At 39.4% G+C, this 27745-nt stretch overlaps 1 protein-coding gene across 4 annotated transcripts in view; it reads left to right on the top strand.

Moving 5' to 3' along the window:
* tgfbr3 (transforming growth factor, beta receptor III) overlaps nt 1–27745 on the top strand; it is a 158829-nt gene that overhangs the window by 13243 nt on the left and 117841 nt on the right. For all 4 annotated transcript variants that reach the window (XM_072273419.1, XM_072273420.1, XM_072273417.1 and 1 more), the window contains one exon: nt 26648–26868. In XM_072273419.1, coding sequence (XP_072129520.1) covers nt 26648–26868 — 221 coding nt within the window. The remainder of the gene's footprint in view (nt 1–26647; nt 26869–27745) is intronic.

The raw sequence follows: 27745 nt of genomic DNA, 5'->3' as shown, positions 1-27745 counted from the left end.
TTAAGGTGCTTGCAGAATAAAATTGACAAAGTAAGAGAAGGAGTAGAAAGGGACTTGAGGGGAAAAGAATAAAGAACCAAGGTGGATTTTTTTTATAAAAAAAGTATTGAACTGTTAAAGTGTGAATTGGATAAATGTGTTTAGAAGCATGTTTCTGAAAATTGGATTTTGCCATTTGATTAAAAAAAATCTTGGGTTTTGTTAACATTTTTAAAAATTTGAATTTTTAGTTTTGATTTTAGCTTGAAATCCAAATTACAGAAGGACATCTACAAACTGTAGCTAGTATCTTTTATTTTACTTTTAAAAAAAGGTATTATTGTTTACTGGCACACCATAAACATAAGAGATCATGTGGGTGCTGAAAATCTGGAGCATCACACAAAAAGTACTGGAGGAATTCAGCAAGTCAGGCAGCATCTATGGAAGGGAGTAAACCAGATGATGCTTTGGGCTGAGACCCTTCGTCAGTCCCGATGAAGGATCTTGGCCCAAAACATTGACTGTTTGTTTCCCTCTGTAGATGCTATCTGACTTGCTGAGTTCCTCCAGATTTTGTGTGTTACTTATATTCACTGGAAACTTTTGTGATCTCACCCAACAGTTTTCTCACCATAACCACTTGTTTGTGACTTCAATTTTTCCTAATTGCCAAAGCTATCCAGTACATAGTTCCATAATTTCATTATGGATGGCTGCCTTACTTAGATCTTCACTGGATTTGGTTATTTTTGTGTATGAATTGAGGCATTCGTTTTGTATAGCAAGTTAATAGAGCTTGCTTAAGTGCTGACTTTTATTTATTTTAATAATTCCTTCTACCCACTTCTTTCCGTTCTAGGCACAAGGCGTTTTGGTACTGTTCTGGCAGTGGTGCCAAGATAATCAAGCATATGCTAGCAAAGGCTTGGATTTGAATTCTGATGACCTACAGTGTAGTTTGAAGCACATTGATATGGTTTGCTGATGTTTCTTTTGCTCATTGTGCTACCTGTGTGGTTAACTAAACTTTTTTTTTCCAGCATGACTTGTGGTGGAGCAAGATTTCTATTTACATGGTCTGATGTTGAATTCATAAAAAAATCATACCAGAGCAGTAATCCTGACTTTAAAAAAAGTTTAAATATCCAAACCACAAGCTTAAGCTTGAATTGGGAAAATTATAGGTCAATGTACTTTCACCTTTTTATGGTGGACTTTGACTTATGTCGTTGCATTGAAAATAAGTTAGAACATTTATAAGGAAGTCAGTTATAAGGGGATTGAAATTCTCTTGAAGTGACTAAAGGATTTTAACAGTAGAAGTTTAAGATACTGTAGAGGTGGCAAATGAGTACCAAAAAACTGTAATTCTGCATCTATTTATCATATGAAGAGTGTTTGATGGCTCAAGGCCTTTACTCACTGGAGTTTAGAAGAATAAGGGGGATTTCATTGAAATCAATCAAAAATTAGAAGGCCTAAATAGAGTGGACATGCCGAGGATATTTCCAATAGTGGACCTGTCTAGGACCTGAGGGCACAGCTTCAGAACACAAGGACACCCCTTTAGAACAGAGATGAGGAGGAATTTCTTTGGTCAAAAGGTGGAAAATTGGTGGAATTCATTACCCCAGAGGCCTGTGCAGATCAAATTTTGGGTATATTTAAAGTGGATTTTGATGGGTTCTTGATTAGTAAAGGCACCAAAGCTTATGGGGAGAAAGTAAGGGAATAGGGTTGAGAAGGGAAGTAATCAGCCTTGATGGAATAGTGGGGCAGACTTGAGGGGCCGAGTGGGCAGCTCCGCTCCTTTCTCTTTCTGAAATTCATGTCAAGATGGGATGTGAGCTCAATGATAAGAAACTCTGTCTCAGCCCAAGCAACCTGGGATGGATGAAATTTCTGTCAAGGAAGCAGAGCGTTCAGTAGAGCAGAGAACGAAATTAAAGCTTGGTTATTCTTGATTTGAACAGGATGTGAATGTAGGTGATGTAATTGGTAAGTTGGCGGATGACACAAAATTTCACGGTGGTGTTGAAAGTGAGGGTGGGTAGACTTTTGTTACAGAAAATTAATGAGTTTGTAAAATAGGCAGAGCAATGGGAGGTGAAATTTAACCCTGAAAAAGTGATGCATATTGGGTGGATTAGTAAGTCAGATACACACAGTGAATCGTAGGTCACTACAAAGTCCCGAGGAACAGAGGGACTTTGGACATGTTCATCTTGTCCAAATGACTTCAGACCTTTGAGCTTCCCAAGCACCTTCTTCTTAACAAGAGTAAATACATTCCCTTCTGCATCTGAAACTCTCGAATTTCTAGCATATTGCAAGTGTCTTCCACAGTGAAGACTAACACAAAATACTTATTAAGTTTATCTACCTTTTCTTTGCTCCCAATTACTACTTCTCCAGGATCATTTTCCAGTGGTCCGATATCCACTCTCGCCTCTCTTTTACTCTTTATATATCCGGGAAAAAATCTTTTAGAAACATAGAAAACCTACAGCACCATACAGGCACTTCGGCCCATAATGCTGTGCCAAACATGTACTTACTTTAGAAATTACCTAGGGTTACCCATAGCCCTCTATTTTTCTAAGCTCCATATACCTATCCAGGAGTCTCTCAAAAAACCCTATTGTATCTGCCTCCACCACAGCGCCAGCAGCCCGTTCCATGCACTCGTCATTCTCTGCGTTTTTAAAAAAAAACTTACCCCTGATGTGCCCTCGGTACCTACTTCCAAGCACCTTAAAACTGTACCCTCTCATGTTAGCCATAAAAAGCCGGACTACCCACATGATCAATGCCTCTTAACATCTTATACACCTCTCAGGTCACCTCTTTCCTCCATCGCTACAAGGAGAAAAGGCCAAGTTCACTCAAACTATTCTCATAAGGCATGCTCCCCAGTCCAAGCAACATCCTTGTAAATCTCCTCTGCACCCTTTTTATAGTTTCCACATCCTTCCTATAGTGAGGTGACCAGAACTGAGCACAGTACTCCAAATGGGGTCTAACCAGGGTCCTATATAGCTGTAATGTTACCTCTCGGCTCTTGAACTCAATCCCACAGTTGATGAAGGCCGATGCACCATATGCCTTCTTAACCACAGAGACAACCTGCACAGCAGCTTTGAGTGTCCTTTGGACTCGGACCCCAAGATCCCTCTGATCCTCCACACTGCCAAGAGTTTTACTATTAATGCTATATTCTGCCATCATATTTGACCTACCAAAATGAACCACCTCACATTTACCTGAGTTGAACTCCATCTACCACTTCTCAGCCCAGTTTTGCATCCTATCGATGTCCCACTCTAACCTCTGACAGCCCTCCACACTATCCACAACACCCCCAACCTTTGTGTCATCAGCAAATTTCCTAACCCATCCCTCCGCTTCATCATCCAGATCATTTATAAAAATCACAAACCGAAGGGGTCCCAGAACAGATCCCTGAGACACACCACTGGTCACTGACCTCCATGCAGATTGTGATCCGTTTACAACCACTCTTTGCCTTCTGTGGGCAAGCCAATTCTGGATCCACATAGCAAGGTCCCCATGGATCCCATGCCTCCTTACTTTCTCAATAAGCCTTGCTTGGGTACCTTATCAAATGCCTTGCTGAAATCCATCTACACTATTTTTGTTGTCCTATTTTATATTATTGGCTACCTTACTTTCATAATTCATCTTTTCTCTCCTTATAGCTTTATTCATTACCTTCTGTTGGTTTTTAAAAGCTTTCTGATCTGCTGACTTCCTACTAATTGTTGCTGTACTATATGCCTTCTCTTTTGCTGTTATGCTGACTTTGACTTCCCTTGTTAACCACAGTTGCCTTATCCTCCCTTTAAAATACTTTAAGTATTATAGGTAGGTGTAGTGGTTAAGAAAACACATGAGATGCTTGCCATCATTAACCAAAGCATAGGTTATAAGGAAAGAAGTTTATGGAATAAATTTATTAATATTACCAAGGCCACAACTGAAGCAGAGAAGATGAAAGAAGATTTTGGAGAGGTTAGCTGAATCTTACTGCCTCTGACAATAGTATATCTAATAAGAGGGGCCAGGTAACTGAGGTATAGGAAAGAATTATATGGTGATTTCAGATATGATACTCTCTAAATGATTTGCCATTGTTGGAGATGTTGTGACCCTGGTGGCTTTCAAAGTGAAAAACAATTTGCATTGTTGATGGAGCCATTGAATATGTCAACTAGCATGAGATCCAGGAGAGTCTAAGAACTGTAAGAATGAAATTCCATTTACCAAATTTGAAATTATTTGTGTTTTGTAACATAGCATGATATCCATGGCTCTTTCTGATGTTCTCTATAGTAATATATTATTTTGTTAACTGTTGGTTAATTGCAGTGTGCAGGTCAGGCCTTTTGCAATTGGGAACTGAAAACCTGAAGGTCAGGTAATCTCCCTTTTGACATTGGACGCTGTGCTGATTCTAGGCACGTGCCAGGGGTGATGACATGTAGAACTTGAATGGGATTGCTAACTTTCATTAGAAAGATTTTTTTTCTCTGTTCTACTTCTGTTTGCTTAATTTCTGTTAGACGTTACAGAGTGGGATTAGGTGTAGTGTCATTCACAAATCCCTCTAATTTGTGAGGCAGACATGGCAATTTAACATTATTCTTGTGACAATGTAGAGAGCTGGGTCAATATTAATGACTCCCCAGGGATATATGTACTATTGTGTCACCACCTTCATCCTGCACAAAAAGCCAGTGGAACCTGAGAGTCCCAGTGATGAGATGTTGGAGTGTTGAGATGTTGACTGAAATTTGTTTCTGTGATCATGATGGCCCATTGCTATTGCCTGGAATCAGCAGGATAGCTCTTCCAATTTTGGCATAGCTCCCCAGATGCCTTTACCATGCCTGAATCTAGTGCTCGATTTAATGGCAGTTAAACAGCAGACACGTTCCTGAGAATCCGTAGTTGTATTTAGGCCAGGCCAGTTATGCATGGCACATTTCCTTCCTTAAAGAATATTAGTAAAGAGATGTTCATGGATGAACAGCTTTCTGTGATGAATTTATTGCATATTTAGCTGTTATATTTGCTCTCTTTAGAATTTGTTTACCCAGCTTTGATCTTCTCTGTCAGGTTGTTATTTGAATCAACTTACTGAGCACTGAGAGTACTGAAATAGACCACTGCATCTTTGGACTTGAATGGCTAGCATTTAGAGATGGTTCTGCATATACCTTGTTCTCGTATGACCCTTGTAGGAAAATCTAACTTAAGTTGTTGGTTATGGACAGAATTAAACATAATCTGAGGTGTGTTCCAACGAAGTATCTTGCCCAAGTAACGGTTGCCATGAGACCATAAGACGTAGGTGCAAGATTAGGTCATTTGGCCCATTGAGTCTGCTCTGCCGTTCACTCATGGGTGACTTATTTTCCCTCTCAACCCCATTCTCCCGCAGAGTCATATCTGTCAGAAGTGCATACGGCTGGGCGATCTGGAAGACCGTGTAAGGAATCTGGAGCAACAGCTGGATGACCTTCGACTCATAAGGGAGAATGAGGCAGTCATAGATGAGAGCTACAGGGAGGTAGTCACACCTAGGCTGTCGGAATCAGGTCGTTGGGTGACAGTCAGAGGGGGGAAAGCGAAGGTGAGCAGACAGGTAGTGCAGAGCACCCCTGTAGCCATTCCCCTGAATAATAAGCTTACCGTCCTGGATACTGTTGGCAGGGACGACCGACCAGGTGTGAGCCATGGTGGCAGGGCCTCCGGCACTGAGTCTGACCCTGTGGTGCAGAAGGGTGGGACGGAGAAGAGGAGAGCTGTCGTCATTGGAGACTCTATAATCAAGGGAGCAGACAGGAGATTTCATGGACGTGAGAAGGACACCCGCATGGTTTGTTGCCTCCTGGGTGCCAGGGTCCGGGATGTCTCTGACCGGGTGCACGACATCTTGGTACGAGAGGGAAAGCAACCAGAAGTCGTGATACATGTTGGGACCAACGACATAGGCAGGAAGAAGGATGAGGTCCTGAAGTGTGAGTTTCGGGAATTAGGCAGAAGGCTGAAGAACAGGACCTCAAGGGTGACGTTCTCAGGATTGCTGCCAGTGCTACATGACAGAGATGGTAAGAATTGGAGGAGATGGCAGTTGAATGCATGGCTGAGGAGTTGGTGCAGGGAGCAGGGTTTTAGATTTTTAGATCATTGGGATCTCTTCTGGGGAAGGTGGGACCTGTACAGATTGGATGGGTTGCACCTGAACTCGAGAGGGAGCAATATCCTTGCAGGTAGGTTTGCTAGCATGGTTCGGGAGGGTTTAAACTAATTTGCGAGGGGGATGGGACCCAGAGCGATAGAGCAGTGAAAGAAGTGCATGGAGTAAAGCCAGATCTAACATACAGAGAGGCTTTGAGGAAAGAGAAGCAGAATAAACGGTGTAAAGACAGTAAGGTAGAAGGGCTGAAATGTGTGTACCTCAATGCAAGAAGCATCAGGAACAAAGGTGATGAACTGAGAGCTTGGATACATACATGGAATTATGATGTAGTGGCCATTACAGAGACTTGGCTGGCACCAGGGCAGGAATGGATTCTCAATATTCCTGGATTTCAGTGCTTTAAAAGGGATAGAGAGGGCGGAAAAAGGGGAGGAGGGGTGGCATTACTGGTCAGGGATACTATTACAGCTACAGAAAGGGTAGGTAATGTAGCAGGATCCTCTTTTGAGTCAATATGGGTGGAAGTCAGGAACAGGAAAGGAGCAGTTACTCTACTGGGGGTATTCTATAGGCCCCCTGGTAGCAGCAGAGATACAGAGGAGCAGATTGGGAGGCAGATTTTGGAAAGGTGCAAAAATAACAGGGTTGTTATCATGGGTGACTTTAACTTCCCTAATATTGATGGGCACCTGATTAGTTCCAAGGGTTTAGATGGGGCAGAATTTGTTAAGTGTGTCCAGGATGGATTCCTGTCACAGTATGTGGACAGGCCGACCAGGGGGAATGCCATACTAGATCTAGTACTAGGTAATGAACTGGGTCAGGTCACAGATCTCTCAGTGGGTGAGCATCTGGGGGACAGTGACCACCGCTCCTTGGCCTTTATAATTATCATGGAAAAGGATAGAATCAAAGAGGATAGGAAAATTTTTAATTGGGGAAAGGCAAATTATGAGGCTATAAGGCTAGAACTTGCGGGTGTGAATTGGGATGATGTTTTTGCAGGGAAATGTACTATAGACATGTGGTCGATGTTTAGAGATCTGTTGCGGGATGTAAGGGATAAATTTGTCCCGGTGAGGAAGGTAAAGAATGGTAGGGTGAAGGAACCATGGGTGACAAGTGAGGTGGAAAATCTAGTCAGGTGGAAGAAGGCAGCATACATGAGGTTTAGGAAGCAAGGATCAGATGGGTCTATTGAGGAATATAGGGAAGCAAGAAAGGAGCTTAAGAAGGGGCTGAGAAGAGCAAGAAGGGGACATGAGAAGGCCTTGGCGAGTAGGGTAAAGGAAAACCCCAAAGGCAGTCTTCAATTATGTGAAGAACAAAAGGATGACAGGAGTGAAAGTAGGACCGATTAGAGATAAAGGTGGGAAGATGTGCCTGGAGGCTGTGGAAGTGAGCAAGGTCCTCAATGAATACTTCTCTTCGGTATTCACCAATGAGAGGGAACTTGATGATGGTGAGGACAATATGAGTGAGGCTGATGTTCTGGAGCATGTTGATATTAAGGGAGAGGAGGTGTTGGAGTTGTTAAAATACATTAGGACAGATAAGTCCCCGGGGCCTGACTGAATATTCCCCCGGCTGCTCCACGAGGCGAGAGGAGAGATTGCTGAGCCTCTGTCTAGGATCTTTATGTCCTCGTTGTCCACGGGAATGGTACCGGAGGATTGGAGGGAGGCGAATGTTCCTTGTTCAAAAAAGGTAGTAGGGATAGTCCGGGTAATTATAGACCAGTGAGCCTTACGTCTGTGGTGGGAAAGCTGTTGGAAAAGATTCTTAGAGATAGGATCTATAGGCATTTAGAGAATCATGGTCTGATCAGGGACAGTCAGCATGGCTTTGTGAAGGGCAGATCGTGTCTAACAAGCCTGATAGAGTTCTTTGAGGAGGTGACCAGGAATATAGATGAGGGTAGTGCAGTGGATGTGATCTATATGGATCTTAGTAAGGCATTTGACAAAGTTCCACACGGTAGGCTTATTCAGAAAGTTTGAAGGCATGGGATCCAGGGAAGTTTGGCCAGGTGGATTCAGAATTGGCTTGCCTGCAGAAGGCAGAGGGCGGCGGTGGAGGGAGTACATTCAGATTGGAGGATTGTGACTAGTGGCGTCCCACAAGGATCTGTTCTGGGACCTCTACTTTTTGTGATTTTTATTAACGACCTGGATGTGGGGGTAGAAGGGTGGGTTGGCAAGTTTGCAGATGACACAAAGGTTGGTGGTGTTGTAGATAGTGTAGAGGATTGTCAAAGATCGCAGAGAGACATTGATAGGATGCAGAAGTGGGCTGAGAAGTGGCAGATGGAGTTCAACCCGGAGAAGTGTGAGGTGGTACACTTTGGAAGGACAAATTCCAAGGCAGAGTGCAAAGTAAATGGCAGGATACTTGGTAGAGTGGAGGAGCAGAGGGATCTCGGGGTACATGTCCACAGATTCCTGAAAGTTGCCTCACAGGTGGATAGGGTAGTTAAGAAAGCTTATGGGGTGTTAGCTTTCATAAGTCGAGGGATAGAGTTTAAGAGTCGCGATGTAATGATGCAGCTCTATAAAGCTCTGGATAGGCCACACTTGGAGTATTGTGTCCAGTTCTGGTCACCTCACTATAGGAAGGATGTGGAAGCATTGGAAAGGGTACAGAGGAGATTTACCAGGATGCTGTCTGTTTTAGAAAGTATGCATTATGATCAGAGATTAAGGGAGTTAGGGCTTTACTCTTTGGAGAGGAGGATGAGAGGAGACATGATAGAGGTGTACAAGATAATAAGAGGAATAGATAGAGTGGATAGCCAGCGCCTCTTCCCCAGGGCATCACTGCTCAATACAAGAGGATATGGCTTTAAGGTAAGGGGTGGGAAGTTCAAGGGGGATATTAGAGGAAGGTTTTTTACTCAGAGAGTGGTTGGTGTGTGGAATGCACTGCCTGAGTCAGTGGTGGAGGCAGATACACTAGTGAAGTTTAAGAGACTACTAGACAGGTATATGGAGGAATCTAAGGTGGGGGCTTATATGGGAGGCAGGGTTTGAGGGTCGGCACAACATTGTGGGCCGAAGGGCCTGTACTGTGCTGTACTATTCTATGTTCTATGTTCTGTGTTCTCCCTATAACCTTTGCCGCCGTTACTAATCAAGAACTTAATCAACCTCCACTTTAAATATACTGAATTACTTGGCCTGTGTGTCATTGAATTGCACGGATTCATCACCTTCTGGCTAAAAAAAATTCCTCCTCATCTCTGTTGTAAAGGAACATCCTTCCATTCTGATTCCGTGTCCTCTGGTCCTAGACTCTCCCACTATTGGAAACATCCTCCACGTGCACTCCAGGCCTTTCAATACTCAGTAGGTTTCAATGAGATCCCCCCTCCCCCCCTCATTCTTCCAAAGTCCAGCAAATACAGGCTCAGAGCCATCAAACACTCCTCTCATGTTAACCCTTTCATTCCTAGGATCATTCTTCTGAATCCCCTCCAATGCCATCACATCCTTCGTCAGATATGGGGCCCAAAGTGGCTCACAATACTCCAAATGTGGTCTGACCAATGCCTTAGAAAGCCCCAGCGTTACGTCCTCGCCTTTGTATTCTAGTTATCTCAAAATGAATGTTATCATTTGTATTTGCCTTCCTTACTACCAACTCACCCTCCAAGTTAACCTTTAGGGGATCCTGCATTAGAACTTCAAAGTTCCTTTGCACTTCCAATTTCTGAATTTGCTCACTGTTATGACTGTATACTTCTCTACACTCTATTCCATTTGCCACTTTGCCCATTCTCCGAATCTGTCCATCCTTCAGAAGACACTCTGCTACTTGTCTTTCAGCCTATCTTTGTATCATCTGCAAACATGGCCATTAAACCATTAATTTGGTCATCCAGATCATTATCATATAACATGAAGAGTAGTGCAGAACACTACCAGTTACTGCAGCCAACCAGAAAAGGTCCCATTTATTCCCACAGTTTGCCTTCTGCCATTAAGCTAATTTTTTATCCATGCTAGTAATTTCTTGCTGTAGTACCACAGGCTCCTATCTTGTTTAACTTCCAAATCTGTTACCCGGCAACCACTTAAAACAAACTTTTTAGATGTGACAACTGAAAAAGCAGTGTTCCTTGGTGGGCTGTTCACTCAAAATATCCTGGTTTATTTGTCAATTTGAACGTGAATTGTTTTGTGTATTGTTTTTCATGCAGCTTGTATCATGGTGTTGCAATACTGTTAGCCTTATTAAAATAATATTTTCCACTTCTAAATAACCAGTACAAAAGAGCTTATTGTTGCCTTTTCACCACTCCTTTGATAGATTAAAAATTACAGTGCAGAAAGAAGCAGTATGTCTGTATTAACGCTGGCTCCTTATCCAATTACTTATAAATGATGTAGATTTGCCTCAGTAGTTACTTGTGGAAAGCATTTCATGCTCCAACAGCCACTGATTGCAAACACTGTTTACGATATCTCTTCTTTCTTCTCTTCATGGTAATCCTAGATCAGTGTGCTTTGTTAGGAGTTTTCAACCAGTAGAAACATGTTTTAACCATCTGGACTCTCAAGCTCTTCCATAATCTTATTTATAGATTTGCTAATTTTTCCCCAGTGAAATTTCCTTAACAGGCACCTGTGAATTTTAAACCTTTCTTCATAACCTTAATTTATTTATGATATGCCAATTATTTATATTCCATTACTGTAGCTTAATAGCCATATGATTGGGTACCTAGAATTGCATATGATGTACCAACCATGTCCTAACCAGCAGCTAGTTGGGTTGAGTTGTTCTCCGATCTTGGCAATCCACTTGCCATGTTTTGTCACCATAGAGGAGACATCAGTACGCTGTTCACTTGTGGTGTGTCCTCCAAATACTTGGCCTTTATGTATTTATCAATCAGTTGATTGGTTGTCATTACAGAAACTCAATTGTGAAGTGAGAAGCTACATATTTTCTGAGATTTCTAACCAGTTTCTTTTTTTATATAAATTTATCTTGATTTTTGTTTTATAAACAGGCATGGCAGGGCAGTCCAACTGGGAGATGGAACATGGGAGTTTATGGAAAGCATTGGGACATTGCAGTACGTCAGGGAAGAGAAACTTGGCCTGGATTCAGCCACAGCCTTTAGAGTTACTCAGTTAAGAGGGACAGGAGGGTATGATTTTGAGTGAGGCAGTAATGGGATCCAGAAATTGGCATTGGTCGCCATAATCCAAATTCAATAGATTTGAGAATGTTACCACAAACTTAAAAAATAGGAAACACAGCCCAACTGGTTAAGAATGTTTAGAGAGAGAGAAAAAACAGTGAGAATACTCTCTTTGGCTGCACTGTCAAAATAAGGGATTAAAATAAGAGGTTGGCCAATCATTTGGAAATGGGAAGAAAAATTTATGCACTTCAGAATTCTCCACTCGAGATGCTGTTGGGTTTCAGTCACTGAACGTATTTTGGACTGAGGTTGATGGATTTCAATATTAAAGAAATCAATATAGGGTTAAGGAAGAAAATAGTGCTGAGATGAAAGATTGGTTATGAACTTATTGAATGGCACAAAAGGCCAAATGACCTATTGCTTTCATTTATGTTCTTGTGTTCTTTCATGTTAGATTCCTCTTTCCTGATCCCATTTGGCTCTTTACAATCTCTTTCGCCTCTATGTCCAAGAGCCAGCTCTATGCATCTGCAACCTTGGCTATCTGTATTCAAATTTCTTCGCAGGATGAATCACAACACATTTCTGTCATGGAATTGCTTTGGCTGTCCATCTGTCACTAACAAACTCATCCTACAGAAGTCTGCATTTTATTTTTCTGACTTTGTCTTTAATTCAGGTCAGGGCATTGAAATTTTTGCAGTCTTGTTGTGTGGATTCATACTTAGAAGCAATTTTTCTTGGAGCTCCACTGATTCTAGCTTTCCAACATTTACAAACTATTGTGTTCTGTCCTTTTTTTTATATCAGACAAAAACATCTCAATGAATGTTGATCCTCTTCGTGACCATATCTCAAAAATGAAAAAAATAATTGCCAACTCAAATTTCCACAATTGGCTCGTTTCTAGTCTTTAAGTCTTTTCTATTTAAAACTTCCATATATTTACATTGATCATAATATCACCTAAATCAATAAACTTGTATGATGGGATAAACAGTCACAACTTTGTGCAACATTTATCATTGCCGAATAATTTTGTAAATATCAAAAATACTGCAAAAGCTTTATTACTTTGGGATGATTCTGCTTGTATAGGCCAGGGGTCCCCAACCTTTTTTGCAACGCAAACGGGTTTATTATTGACAATATTCTTGCGGACCGGCCAACCCCGGCGGTGGGGGGGGTTGGTGGTTGATGGGTGGGTAGGGTTGCCAGTGGACAAGAATAGCACATTGTGTTTACCCCGAGTAAGACTACAATGACCATGAAGCCTTGCGCAGGCACCAGTGCGCATGCGTGTATGTGCCGATATTTTTCTACAAGTCATTTTTGGCGATTCTGTTCCAGGAGGGTGGTAATCTCGACCGGATTATAGGTGATAAGTGGCTAATACACTCAATTTTGTTTCTAAAAGGGTTTATCTAACGAATTTAATATTGAACACACAGCGCATATTTTCCTCGCATGAATATAGTGATAAGCCAATTATCAGAGGAGGACAGGGGAGCTTGAAGTAAGTGTTGAACAAACTTCCAGTAGAAGTGGTAGAGGCAGGTTCGATATTATCATTTAAAATTAAACTAGATAGCTATATGGACAGGAAAGGAATGGAGGGTTATGGGCTGAGTGCAGGTCGGTGGGACTAGGTGAGAGTAGCGTTCAGCACGGACTAGAAGGGCCAAGATGGCCTGTTTCCGTGCTGTAATTGTTATGTGGTTATATAAGTCACTTATAAGTCAATAGCATCATAACATTTTAAGTAACGTTTGGATATTAAACACACAGCGCATATTTTCCCCATATGATATCGCTGAATCAGTGGGAGCCCTGGGCTTGTTTCCCTGCAACAAGACAGTCCCATCAAGGGGTGATGGGAGACAGCGATACTCGAAGGGGGTTCCTTATGTCCAGTCTATTCCGCAATTTAGTTTTCGTTGCATTCATTGCAGAGAAATGTTGGAAATGGAAGCAACGTTTTCAGTGCTTTCGTGGCTATCTCAGGATACTTAGCCTTGACTTTGATCCAGAATGCCGGCAGAGATATTATGTCAAACATACTTTTTAGCCCGCTGTCATTTGCAAGCTCAAGGAATTGATCTTCTTCCCGCTTTGATATGGATGACGCGCGGGTAATGACTTCGCGTGCGTTCAAGCTCAACAGTGGGCGTGACAGGGAATGAGGAAAGGTGCAGCTGACTCATATCGCCAAATCATATCGTTTCCTCGTGGCCCAGTAGCACATGCTTTGTGGCCTGGTGGTTGGGGACCGCTGGTATAGGCTATCACTATTTCTGTAATTTATCTGAGACTTGTTTTTTTTTCATGCTGCACATAATTTTGGTCTAAATTTTGCACCATAACTAATAATGTTGAGGCTATCCAAACTAAAAGCCTCTTCCCCAGGGCACCACTACTCAATACAAGAGGACATGGCTTTAAGGTAAGGGGTGGGAAGTTCAAGGGGGATATTAGAGGAAGGTTTTTTACTCAGAGAGTGGTTGGTGCGTGGAATGCACTGCCTGAGTCAGTGGTGGAGGCAGATACACTAGTGAAATTTAAGAGACTACTAGACAGGTATATGGAGGAATTTAAGATGGGGGGTTATATGGGAGGTTGGGTTTAAGGGTCAGCACAACATTGTGGGCCGAAGGGCCTGTACTGTGCTGTACTATTCTGTGTTCTGTTCTGTAAATATTAGCATAGATTTTTGGTGTTCATGCTTAGACAGCAAAATGTAAAAGTGGAGAGGTTACTGTTGGATTTGTGATGCAAATTTGGTCTTCAGACACTTGGCATAAAAATGTATGAAAGCTGTGATGAAGTTAGATACCCAACAAACAAATAAACAAAAAGTTGTAACTTGTTCATTCAAATGACTACAAAATCTGGATTGATATATTCTCTCCCTGATTCTGTATTGTACTGTCAGGGTGTATTAGAGCTCACTTTGTATACGAGTTTTTCCACATCAGAAAACCTGAATCTTCTGCCAACAATCTCATGAAGCAAATTTGCTTGTTTCCTATGTATTTTTTCAGTGTTCCTTCTTTTGTTTCACAGTCAATAGGAAGGGCCCAGATATGACGCCTCTCCTAACTTTCCTTTGGCACTTTTCATCCTGCCTTTCAGGTCATCCCAAACAATTTCTTTAACAATGCTTTTATTATTTCCCTTCATTTTTATGTTAGCTTGGCTTGTTTCTCTTCAAGATGGATTTGTTAGACCTATTTAAATGCAAACTGTCTGAAAGGACTAACCATGTAGAACCAGTTCACTTGTAAAAACTGTATCAACTCCATGAAAAGTGGATATAATTAATAAGGGGACAATATGTGAAAGCTTAGTTTCTGTGTTGGGAGGTGCAGTTGTAGATCTGTCTTTTGTAGCTAAGAACAGTGCTGGAATAGCCCCTTCAATCCACTTTGTGCAGAGCATTTTGCCAATATAACTAATCTCATTTGTGTACATATGGTCTTTTTTCCTTTAATTTCTGTCTGTTCATGTGTTTGTCTAAATACCTACTAAATGTTTCTATCTAGTCATTTCTACCACCTGCATTGTCAGTGTATTCCAGCACCTACTTCCAGTACTCTATTAAAAAAAATTGTTTTGTAAATCTCTTTTAAGCTTTCCCCGTCTTGTGTTAAACTCAAACTGTACATAATACTCCAAATGTGACTTAACCAAATTTTTATACAACTGCACCATGACTTTCCAACTTATATACTTAATAACTTGAGTGATGAAGGCAAGCATTCCTCGTGTCTTATTTTAATCATCCTATCCAGTTGTATTGCGACTTACATGGATATATGGATATGCATCCTTAGATGGATATATGGATATGCATCGTAAGATCCCTCTGAACAGCAGTGTCCCTAAGAGTCCTGACATTTACTGTATACTTTTGCACTTGACGTCACTAAATGTAACTACACACTTTTCCAGATTAAACTCCATCTGCTAATTCTCAGCCCAAATTTTCAATTAAACCAACAAAAGTTGTTGGTGTATGATTATGTATATATCCAGGCTAACAATTTATCAATAGATTTATTTAGTTATCAGAAAGAAGTGAGCAAACTTAAAATTTTGATGGGATGCTCAAGATCTTGCAAAACCTACTATGATAAACAATTATAGAACCTGATCACATGCCTAATTATTGGATCATTTCCAAGGTTGTTACCAAATAGTTCAAAGCTGAAAACATTATTCATTAAAGTGGAAAAACTGCTCGCTCTCTTTATATTAAAGCAACATTGATGCTTCGTTATAAAGACGAAAGATTTTGCAATGGATCAACAAATTGTCCTGATAAAGGGCTAGGCCTGAAATGTCAACTGTTTATTCCTCATGAAGCACATTTGCTTGTTTCCTACTTCATTTTTCAGTGTTCTCTCACGGTCAGATGCAGAGCATTTGTTTCAGCTTGCAGGTAAGTCTAGTGCAGGCCACTGAGGACACCTGATTTATGGATGCTCTTACATACAACCAACCTCCCATAATAAACTCAATAGTCTGATGCACATACATGTATTAGTTTGTGCCTATGTCAGAACTAATTTGGTCTCTGTCTCGGTCTCCACTTCTAGTAGATGCTGCTTCTTATCAGTCTCATGTGCTTTTGATGCCACACGTTTCACAGCACAATGGAGGTATGTTGAGTGATTATGGACAAAATTGATTTATGGGCATCTTTAAAAACAACCCCTTCATTACCCTGGGATGGCCAGGACATGTTATAAATTTGGAAATACCAGTAACAGGTCAAACAAAATACTTGGGAGGAATCATTTCTTTGCACTGAGTTGTGGAAAATATGGGACTTTGCCCCGAAGCATGCTAATGATAGATATCAAAGGCAACTCAGATTCTGGAAATCCAAAACAAACAGAAAGTGCTGGAAGCACTCAGCAGATCATGCAGAATCAGTAAGGAGAAAAACTTTCACATCAAGAAAGCCATCATCAGAACTGGAAAGATGAGAAAACAAGGATCTTACAAAGGGAGGGGGGTGGAGAGAGCAGAGGAAATGTCTGTGGTAGTGTGCACATTAAAGTTTTTCAGATAATCATTACTTTCAAATGTTGGAGACACGTAAACAGAAACAATCTAACAGTCTGTCAGTACTTTAGACAGTGTTTGAGATTGCTGTAGATGCAGGGAAAAATCAAGCTTTTATTTCTGATGAGGATCTTTGCACACATGAGTTGATGAATTAGTTTATTATTGGCACACAGTCTGTAGTATGGTGAAACGCTCATCTTGCATACTATTCATACAGATCAATTCATTCCAGCAGTACATTAACATAGAAACATAGAAAATTGGTGCAGGAGTAGGCCAATCGGCCCTTCGAGCCTGCACCGCCATTCAGTATGATCATGTATGAACATTAAGGTTGAACAAGGTAAAACAATTAACATAGTAGGGAACCATCCAATAATCTTATAACTGTGGGATAGAGGCTGACCATAAGTTTGGTGATACATGGTTTCAGGCTTTTGTTTCTACTTCCTGTTTGTGGTGGGTGGGGTCTTTGATTATGCCGGATGTGAAAGGCATAAACAAGAGTCTGTGAGAGGCATAAACAAGAGTCTGTGAGAGGAGGCTGGTTTCTGTGATATTCTGAACTCTGTCCACTCTGTCTGTGATTTCTTGCGGTCACAAGCAGAGCAGTTGCCATACCAAGCCATAATGCAGCCAGATCGGACATTTTCCATGGTGCATTGATAAAAATTGGTTCGGGCCCAAGGGGACTTGCCAAGTATCTTTAATATACTGAGATAGTTGAGGCACTGGTGGGCTTTCTAGGCCGTGATGTTAATGTGTTTGCAAGGACAGGCTTACTTTTAGGAAGTTGAAACCCTCAACCCTCTTCACCTCAGCACTTTTGATGCATGTGCACTGCCCTCCTTCCTGAAGTCATTGACAACTCTTTTGTTCTGTTGACAGTGAGGAAAAGGTCGTTGTCACAACACCACGTCTTCATGCACTCTCTTTCCCTCCTGTACTCGGTGACTCATTGTTATTTGAGGTGTGGCTCAAAACGTTGGTATCATCTGCACACTAGTAGATGAAGTTAGAGCAGATTGTGACCATGCAATCATGAGTAATGGGGCGCAGAATAGGAGGCTGAGGATGTGGCCTTGTGGAGTACCAATGTTGAGACTAATCGTGGCAGACTCTGTTCATTAGAAAGCTAAAGATCCAGTTGCAAAGGGTGGTGTTGAATCCATTGTCTAGGAGTTTGGAAATGAGTTTGCTTGGAATTATAGTATTGAAAGTGGAGCTGTGGTCAATAAACAATCTCTAATCTTGTTTCAGTCAGATCTATTAGGATTAGACCCTATTCCAGTGTTTCCCATCCCTTTTTAGCCCAAAGCCCTCCTAAAGCACTTTCATACTTGCCAAGGACTCCCTAAAGCACCTTCATACTTGCCAATACCCCTCTTAAGCACATTATATTTTCTGGTGCCGCCATAGTGTAAAAACATATCTACCATATGCTAACATGAGAAAAATGATTCTGCTTTAGAATTTTATTTGTCTTTAAGCCTAGCTTACACAGTACCTATGCACTGTAGAGCAGCTTCAATATCAATGTGATCCTTGAGCAAGAGTTGAAATAACTGGTTCAAGCTGTGACAGCAAAAGCCTTAAGTCCCCACAAGTAACAATGTCCAAGCAGTTTCTGTTTTTTGTGAGTACTGCACTGAAGCCTCTTTTAACAAGGTAGGAGGATGGAAATGCAATGAAGAGCAGTTTGACTCTTCTCCAAAGACCAAGAAACTTTTTATGACAGTGCAGTAACATACCACAAAAGCCAACATTTATGAAAAGCATTTTTGCTGCTTCATTCTGAATTTCAATAATTTCTTCTTGCAAGCTCTCTTCCTGTTCTTCCACCTTGCAAAGAAATGGGTTAATCAGATCCATGAATCGATTCTGAAAATCCTTCAGTGACTGCAGGTGTAAGTAGTACTGTTGCAAATCACCATCTGTGAAAGACAGTAACATACTTTCCATGTAGGGAAACTGTGAGAACGTTCTTCTCCCAATGTTTTGCTTACATATTTACAATTCTCTTATAAATGTGGACAATGCACTTTTTGCCTGGATTTAATTGAAATTCTCACCCTGCAGTTTCACATTAGAATGTTCATTTTGTCTCACAGTTTGGCTAGTTATGGCACATCTCCACATAAAGTTCAATCTTATTTCCCAAGCTCTTGTTGACTTTGAGCATAAATTCAGCCACAGTGTCAAAAAGATTAAAGAAACATTTTATGCTGCTGCACTTTTGACACCCACGCACTTCAGTGTGAAAAAGCAAATGTTCAAACTCTTCATCGTTATCTTGGCATAACTGGAAAAATATTTTGCTATTTAATGGATAAGCTTTAATTTTGTTGATAGCAGATATTACAAGAGTCATGCTTGAAAAAAAAAGTTGCTGGCTGCCGTTTTTGGCTGCGAGATGTTGACAGTGAATTGTACAATGGATTGCAAACAGACTTGGAATTTCTTTTTTCATAAATGCCACTAAACCAGCATGGCAATCTGTCATATATGGAGCTCCATCTGTTGCAGAAGAAATCATGTTCCTAATCAGAATACATTTATCCTCTATATAGATTTTGAGCTCGCCGTAGATTGATTCTCCATTAATATTTGATTTTAACTTCTTACAAAGTAGAATCTCTTCATAAACGCTTCCATTTTTGATTGTCTTGCACAGTTGATTCACCTAGTTATATCCCAAATTATGTTTTTTGATCTCTGTGCATTGTTGATTCTTAATGTCTTCATTCATTTCATCAATACGACAAGCTACAGAGTTATTACTTAGAGGAATTGATTTTAAAATGGTGGTATCCATTTTGAGAACAGTGGTAACAGTAGTGAGCACTTCTGATACAGCAGGCATTATTAATCTTTCACCAATTGTGTGAGATTTTCCACACTTTGCTATCATTTTGGAAATGTTATAAGAAGCAATGAGACCACCATCAAGGTCATTCTTGGCTTTCTTGGCAAATGACTGGAATGTGCAATGCTTTTCAAATGTTTCTTTTATCTTCTGGAACTGAGACATACCATAGTAGACTTCTCAGGATGTCTTTTACGGAAGTGTTCCTGTAATCTTGATGGTTTCATGGCTTCATTAGACAGTACAGTATTACAAATAATAGATGGGGCATTGCTGATCTGACGGGAATGGAATAAAACTATACACCAGGTATGTAACATTGTGTTGATGTACTTTCTGTAGTTTCTGTTTCTTAGCAGGATTAGAATTCAAGGCTTCACTGTCTTCAGACTGGTATTTATCCATCATTAATGGCTAAATTGAAATTTTAAAATTAACACAGACTGGGAATGCCTATCAGATGATGACGGCAGCAGCAAGTTGACATGGTTGGTCAGGTCTTGTGCCTCGAGTTAGGGTACTGCTTACCCCCCCCCCACCAAGAATTGTGAATGCCCTCTGACGACTTCTATTTCCCCTAAGGACATCACTGTCCTATTAATTTAATTGGGAATTTTCAGCCTGGAAAACAGTGCAAGTGATTCTCTTTAAGTTTTGCCTTAATGATTTTATTCATCTGTAAATAGTTTAAAATGTTTATTTTATGAAGTTTGATATTTTCTATTTAACTCTTCTCAGAGATATTTGAAAATGGGTTTTGACAGCAGATGAAGTCCTGATTCTGAGCCAGGCATCAAGAGCCTTACCAGAAGCCTTGTTGCTGTTTAATTCTAACTCTGGACACCTCCCAAGTGCTGAGAATCATCATTAATTCTGAGCAGTGGGCCAGATCCTTCCTGTTTGGGACCATTGTTACATGTATTATTTTTTTCGTTGTAGAGAGGGCAGCTTGGACTTCAGCAACGTAAAACAATTTGAAGTACCCAATGCACTGTTAACCATTCCCTGCACACCCTGAAGTAATGATCCAATGCGCCTGAATGATTTTCTTTATTGTGCATGGCCAGCTTTAAAAGATTGTATTTACTGGGGGCCTCAAAAGGAGTGACTTGAAATACTAGTATCCTGAGTATGAAATATCACAAATCATAAAAGGTGAACAGTAGTGCCAATACAATCGTGGCGGGTCATATTGTGCTGGCCTAAGAGATGGGAATGTCTGCTGCCTCAATGCCAGTGGGTTGCTGCCAGCTCCAGACTTACGAATACACTGAAATTTGTTTTCATATTATCAAAATTTCCTGCATAAACAAACTTCCCGTTACACTTGAGTTGCCTCTAATTTGATACAGCTTCTAGTTCATAGTTTGGGTAGCGGTAATGTCTGAAACCTTTGACTGAAAATGAACTGCATATGCTGTTTTCTGGAAATTAATATGTATTACTGAATGTCAAGACATGTCTTTTTGAAGGTAATTGGTTCTTTGCCCTTTGAAGTACTCAATATTTGAAAAAGAGTTGAATCTGATTTTATTATGCTCAGAACTGGGAGCTATTATTCTCCTCGAGAGGCCGATACTGTGAAGTGAATGAACTTTTCAGATAAACAAAGCTGAACAGTTGCCATAGCAAATTTTGAACTCTGCCTGATGATAAAAGTTTTCACTAGTTGAATGCAAAACAGAGTAAGGTTACCTAGCTGCTTTTTGTTTGTTTTCTACTTTGATAATCAAATGTTATTGCATCATTTCACAGCTGTTTGTATTTGTACACTTTTTCATGTTGCATGAAGAATTTTAATAAAAGTATGGTCTTGTAAATCATGTTAATTATTGGCTCGTCTTTGTGTTCTTGTGATAGCATTTGTTTATAATCCTATTAAATTTAGTTTTTAATTCAAGATGCATTATGTTGTGCAAACCCTTGCTAATGATAATGTATTGGTAACTTCTTTAAAGTATTGTGGCTTGGTAACCATAACACTAAATTATTGAATTCTAATTGACTTTCAATCTCTCAGCTTTCACACTTGTCTTATAGACAAGTTGGGGCAGTCCTAACTAAGTCTGTAAAGCATTTTATGTGAAGAGGAGAAAAACTTGACAGGACTAGGCATGTCTAGTAATTGCAAACCTTTTATTTAAGAAGCTGGATTGAGCTTTGGAAACATTCATGCTGGAGGGATAAATATGACAGGTGCAGGAACATGAAAAGACAGGAAATGGAACCTAATTGAGCCTTGAAGTCAGCTATATTGTTTAACTATGAAGAGCCATATCCCATGATATTTTTAGTGAATGGAAATTTGTTGATTTTTAGCTTGAGATTTCAATTAAAACAGCATCTTATGTGGAAGGATTTTCCAGATTATTGCTATCTTTTGGAAAAGTGCTGCTTGGTTTCACTGCTTAATAGTGTAGCTCTAATTCTTTCTGTAACTAAAAGATTAAATTCTTCTAAATTCTGACCTGTAATGAAATGTGGAGCAATTCTCTGCTAGCCTTGTTTTTTGGTTTCTCTCATTTTTTGCAAATCTTGGAATAAATGCTTTCTCTCTCTCTTTTGGGTCCTGATCTATTCCCAATATATGTCCCAAGGATATCTTCAGTTACTCAGTTTTTGATTTGTGTTATTTATCTCTTGTGTGCAAACCTACTTAATGACATTTGCAAGATCAGGAGAAATTCACTTTGTACCATGCTAGCAATTTCTTTAGAAGTTGAAAAGAGATTAGTCAGAAGTCTTTGCTGGTTCTTTGATCAAATAGAATTTGTTGAAATGCTCATTAACGTCAAATGATATCAAACTGATTGATCTGTAATTACCATGTTTCTCCCTCTTTCTTTTTAAAGTAGTGGAGTAATACACGGTTTTCCAATCCAATGGTATTATTCAGGAATCTAGTTGCATGTTGACAGTGAGGGTTAATTACCTCAGCTATTTCTCTTAGTTTCTCTCCAGAGTTTATTAGATTCTCTGGAGATCTGTTTATCCTAAATTCTGTTATTATCTCAATTAATGCGAGTAAAACAAAAAAGAGTACATCAATTGTATTTCCGTTCTTCACTCGCTTTGGTGTTCTTTTATACCAGTGGTACTTTGCATTTATTTTCACATGAGAAGGGCGAAACAAAGTGTTCATTTAACAAGTCTACTATTACCATCTTATCCATTGGAGTCTTAACTTCATCCACCTTGAATATATGTACATATTTTTAAAACCTTTTGTTGTTAGTGTTGAAATACCATCCACGCCAGGACTGTCAGACTCCAAAACAGTTACTTTCCCCAGGCAGTAAGGCTGGTCAACATCTCCTGCCACTAACCCACCCCTCCACACCCTCAACCCACTATTTTATCATTTCCTGTCAGTCACCTTATGTACAGACACTCTTGTGCCTAGCATCACTTTATGGACATACAATAAGCCTACGTTTCTACGTTACCTTATGTATTTACATCTGTTGTGTTTTTTATTATTGTGTTCTTTATCTTATTGTGTTTTTATTTTGTGCTGCATCAGATCCGGAGTAACAATTATTTCATTCTCCTTTACACTTGTGTACTAGAAATGACCATTAAAGAATCTTGAACTATCCATTTCAAATTTTCTCATACTCACTTTTTACATTCAGGTCTACATTTGCTTTGTTTTAATTGTTTTTTATTTATAGATCTTGCAGTGGATTGAACTTTGAGATATGTGAGAAAGCAAGAACAATTAGCAAGTAGATGAATTTATTTATTTTCATTTATTGACACCCTGTGCGAAGTAGGCCCTTCCGGTCCTTTGAGCCACGTTGCCTGGCAATCCCCCAATTTAACACTAGCCTAAACACGGGACAATTTACAATGACCAATTAATTTATCAACCCATACATCTTTGGACTGTGTGAGGAAATCAGACCACTTGGAGAAAGCCAACACAGACACGGGGAGAACTTACAAGCTCCTTACAGGCAGCGGCAGGAACTTCATATTTATTTCATTATCTTTAGAAGAGCAAACTTTCTATGTGGATTTGAGTTGTAAGTGTAAAGTAATAGTAGGGGAGGGATGGAATCTAAATGCTTTTTGACCTGGACATCAATCCCACCAGACTTGTGGTAAAGCTGCTTGTTAGATTGTTTGTATCTGGAAACAGAATGAGGGTGTTTGGGACAAAGGCAATATTTTTGATATAAGTATATTATTGTTTAAATTATTTAAATTTTTAAAAAAACTCTGGCCTAGGTTACTAGTGAAGAAGAAAGACTATTCAGTACATCAGTTCCATTCCTTATTATGAGAAAGCTGTGTGCAGTCATGAGTCTTCTTGTTGCTTTTAAAGTAATGAAAGTTTTATGCAAAACTAATTTCTCCCCTTCATGCCCTTTATCCTACATATAATTAAATAAAACAGTGGGATGTCTAATCCATTCACTCAGTAGTTCCAATACTCAATACCATTTTGGGTGCCTTTCATACTGCTTTCCCCAACCTAATTGGATAGATAATTTTCAAGTATGAACTATTTTATTTGTCTCTCCATAGATGTGTAGGCCCAGGTGTTTCTTTCTATGCTGTACATCTCTGACTCTGACTTAGTGTGATGCCATTCAGTTTATTTTCAACAAGATTTTTTATCCAGGTTTATTTTTAATGGAATAAATTCACATAATATCAATTAGATTTGTATCTCCTGTCCTTGCTCTAGAACAGGGGTTCCCAACCTTTTTTATGTGTTGATCCAATACTATTAAGGAAGGGGTTCATGAATCCCAAGTTAGGAACCTCTGTTCTAGAATGAATAGGATATTATAAGCAATTCCCTACCCAGCAGGAAATATCCAACAACATTATCTGAATTTAAGGCTGAATTAATCATCAGTGTTGAATCACAAAGTTATAGAATCTTTGGGCACCGAAGAAAATCATTTGACCTATCAATTCTGGACTTTTTTTTTTGCAGTGAAACCTAGTAAGTCCTATTCTTTCCTGTTTCCATCTTCTACTCCTATCCTTGCAAATTACTGTCTTTCAAGAAGACCATGGTTGTTTCTAGTTAATTAAAATATTTTTCCTCACATCTCCTCTTAAGTTTATTGCCCTTCATTTTAATTCTGTTTTCTCATCTTTAAACCATCTACTTTTGAGAAGAGTTTACTAAATTTAAATCTGAAAGAACCTTACACAACTCTATAAGATATGCTCTGTACTATCTTTGCTGCATGGAGGATGTTCCAGCTTTTTCTGCCGAGCCCTGCAGCTGAAATCACTCATTCCTAAAATCAGTCCAGTAAATAACATTTCTTATACCTGGAACTATTCTTGCCTTCCAATCTATTACTTGCACCAGTTAACATATGAAAGACCTGAATCTGGTTTGTCTTTCTTTTGTTCTCCTATTCAACTTTTTCTTCACTGAATATTGCATTGATTCCTTGTATGGACCCTTATTTTTCAGCTATGACCTTCTGAAGGGTCTATACTGTGCTCTATTGTATGTGGTAAATCAGGAGGTTTGCTTTAAACTTGTGCTCTCTCTGCTAAAGAGATATATTTCTTATTACCTACCCCTCATAATTTTGTATACTTCAGTCAAGTTCCTCCTCCTTTTCTCTCTCCAAGGAAAACAAATCCAACCTATGCTCGCTCTCTCTCTCTCTCTCTCTCTCTCTTGTAGTTGAATCCCAGGCAACATATTTATGAATCTCTTCTGCATTTAAAGATAAAGTAATATATGGGTTTTGCTGGGTCAAAGCTCTAAACTTGGATCATATAACCAAGCACAGAATCTTAGAATTGCTTGGGCTTATTCTCCTTTTTTTTCACATATGCACTAAAAATCATGAAAGTTTTTTTTCTTTCCTTGCTGTGTGGAATATTCTAGCAATGCTGTGCATTTATTGTATTTATCAACAGCTTGAAGTTATTCATTCAGTTTATGACCTGCAAAACAATCGGTGGTTGCTGGAGGCCTTGTCTGTGAGTTGGGGAAATGTTGGACATGTTTAAGAGCTTTCTCAGTTGTAAAATTGAGGTAATTTTCCAAGATGTGCAGGACAACAGATCACCACTGAAGAAAAATACCATTAATCAAAAAGTATAGGTAGTGTTTTTCAATCATGAGTGCTATGTCTCATTGCCATTTCAAATTTCAACCGTCTGGCACACTTAGTTGTTTAATTTGTGCCTTTTGGCTTGAAGGTGTTGTCAAGAAGGACAAAATACTAATATCAACTTATGTCATGAAATAAAACTCCTGTTCGTGTCTCTAAAAATACCCTGCCAACTTGGCAAATGAGCAGATTGCTGGGGAAAAAAATGGTTGTGATTAATGAATGTTCCATCCACATATGGATTTAACAAGTAGTTTGAAAGTTAACAATTTCATTTCTCTTTCTCTGAAAACAAAACACTCATTTCGGCTTATTTCGGTCTTAGATGAATGGTTTCTATTGCAGTAAGTTTAATTCTTTGACATCAGATTTAGTGGGTGATAAAAGCACAGTGTGAAATGCATATTGCAATTTTAATTGTTGCAAAACAAAAAATATGAAGTTATTAACTTATTGTCAGTTCTCTCATTATATCTCAATTAAATAGATACAGAAGTTGTAGGGGTAACTTTGACTTTAAGCACAGGGCACAGAAATGGAAATTTAATTTATAGTAATTGATTCCTTAGTTTTAATTACTTTTGGATTTTGTTTTACTTTTTTAGAAATACAAATATTCAGATCCTAAGTTAGTGTTCAGTGACTGGATAAACCCGTTCAGCTCGTGCTGACAAATTTTGAATTGTAGTATTTCAGTACTAAGTAAGTTATTTGAATGTTTTGAAACTATTTCTTTAAATTTAAAGAACGCATTAAGTTTTCTAAGTGGCTCTTTAGAATTGGTGCCTTTAATCTGTAAAAATGTGTATTGATAACTTTATTGTTGGACTTTAGTTACACTGTTCAAAGTAAGTTTATTATCAAAGTACAAATATGTCCCCACATACTACATTGAGATTTGTTTTCTTGCAAGCATTTGCAGGAAAATAAAGAAATGCAATAGAATTTATGGAAAACTGAAAATAACGAAGACTGACAAACAAACGATGTGCAAGCTAAAACAAATCATGCAAATAATTAGAAGTTATTTTTACTGTTTGGGCCAGTGTATCACCTGCTTATTCTGTGCAGCTATGTGAGCAGAAAGTCATGATTTATTCCAGTATTTTAACCTGTCAGGAAATGGACTAAGTCTGTTTCTAAGTCTTGCAAGTGGACCAGTTAGCTACTTACAATTAGAAATGATCAAGTTTTTTCGAGTTACTTTTCCAGTAACCTTTGATTTTATGTTTTATTATCTGCAGGTCCTTTGGCAAGAAATGATTGTGTACTTGCACCAGTTGATGAATCCCACCCAGTGAAGACATTGCTGGAGAGCTTTACTGTCTCGTCAGGCTGTGCAAGTGGAGGAACTGCAGGTCTCCCTCAAGAGGTGCACATTATCAACTTAAAAAGTACTGGAAAAGACCCCGACCATCAAGGAAAAGGAAAAAATGCAGAAACAGATGCCAACCATAAAGATAAGGCAAGCCAAAGTATTGACGATTTTACTGAGGGAGAAATGAAAAGTGTCCAGTCTAGTACTTTTTTCATTTAAGTTTCTACCCCAGCATCTGTTTATTTGATAGATGTATGAAAAAGGATGTGGTTGCTACTAGTCTATTGTTTCTGTTAAATGCCAGATAAGTTTCCTCTGCTTATCTCCTGCTGAATCTCTCAAACCTTTTGATGCCTCCTAGTTTTTAACTATTCTTTTTGACTCATCTTTTGCACCATACAAATTTGAGAGTCCATGTGTTAAATCACTTCTAATTCCATTCATCATTATCTGTGCTCTAATTTAACTCCCATATTTGGCAATTTCAATATTTGAAAGTTCTCACCTTGTGTTTAACCTCCCATATTCTTATTCCTCTTTATCTGTGTAACTTCATAACAGCAATATATACCTTCAAGTCTCTTGCATTCCTGCTACTTATCCTGGTTTTAATTTCATCAACATTGCCAGCAGTACCTTCTTCCAGCTGTGGATTTTCCTGATCTTTTTCTGGCTCTGTTTCTTTTCTTCTAAAAAACACTTTAAAATCTACTCTTTCAAATTCGTCTTGGGCATTCATTTTGTTATCTCTGGGACTGGGTGTTTATTTTTAACCATCACTGATGCAATGGGACATCATGTAATGCTTATGCTCTAAGGAGCTATATAAATGCAGACACGAGGAAGTCTGCAGATGCTGGAAATTCACACAATACACACAAAAAATGCTGGTGAACGCAGCAGGACAGGCAGCGTCTGTAGGAAGAGGTACAGTCGGCGTTTCGGGCCGAGACCCTTCGTCAGGACTAACTGAAAGAAGAGCTAGTAAAAGATTTGAAAGTGGGAGGGGGAGATCTGAAATGAT

Source organism: Mobula birostris, chromosome 12 (assembly GCF_030028105.1).
Source record: "Mobula birostris isolate sMobBir1 chromosome 12, sMobBir1.hap1, whole genome shotgun sequence".
Taxonomy (NCBI): Eukaryota; Metazoa; Chordata; class Chondrichthyes; order Myliobatiformes; family Myliobatidae; genus Mobula; species Mobula birostris.
This window is presented reverse-complemented; position numbering and strand designations above follow the sequence as displayed.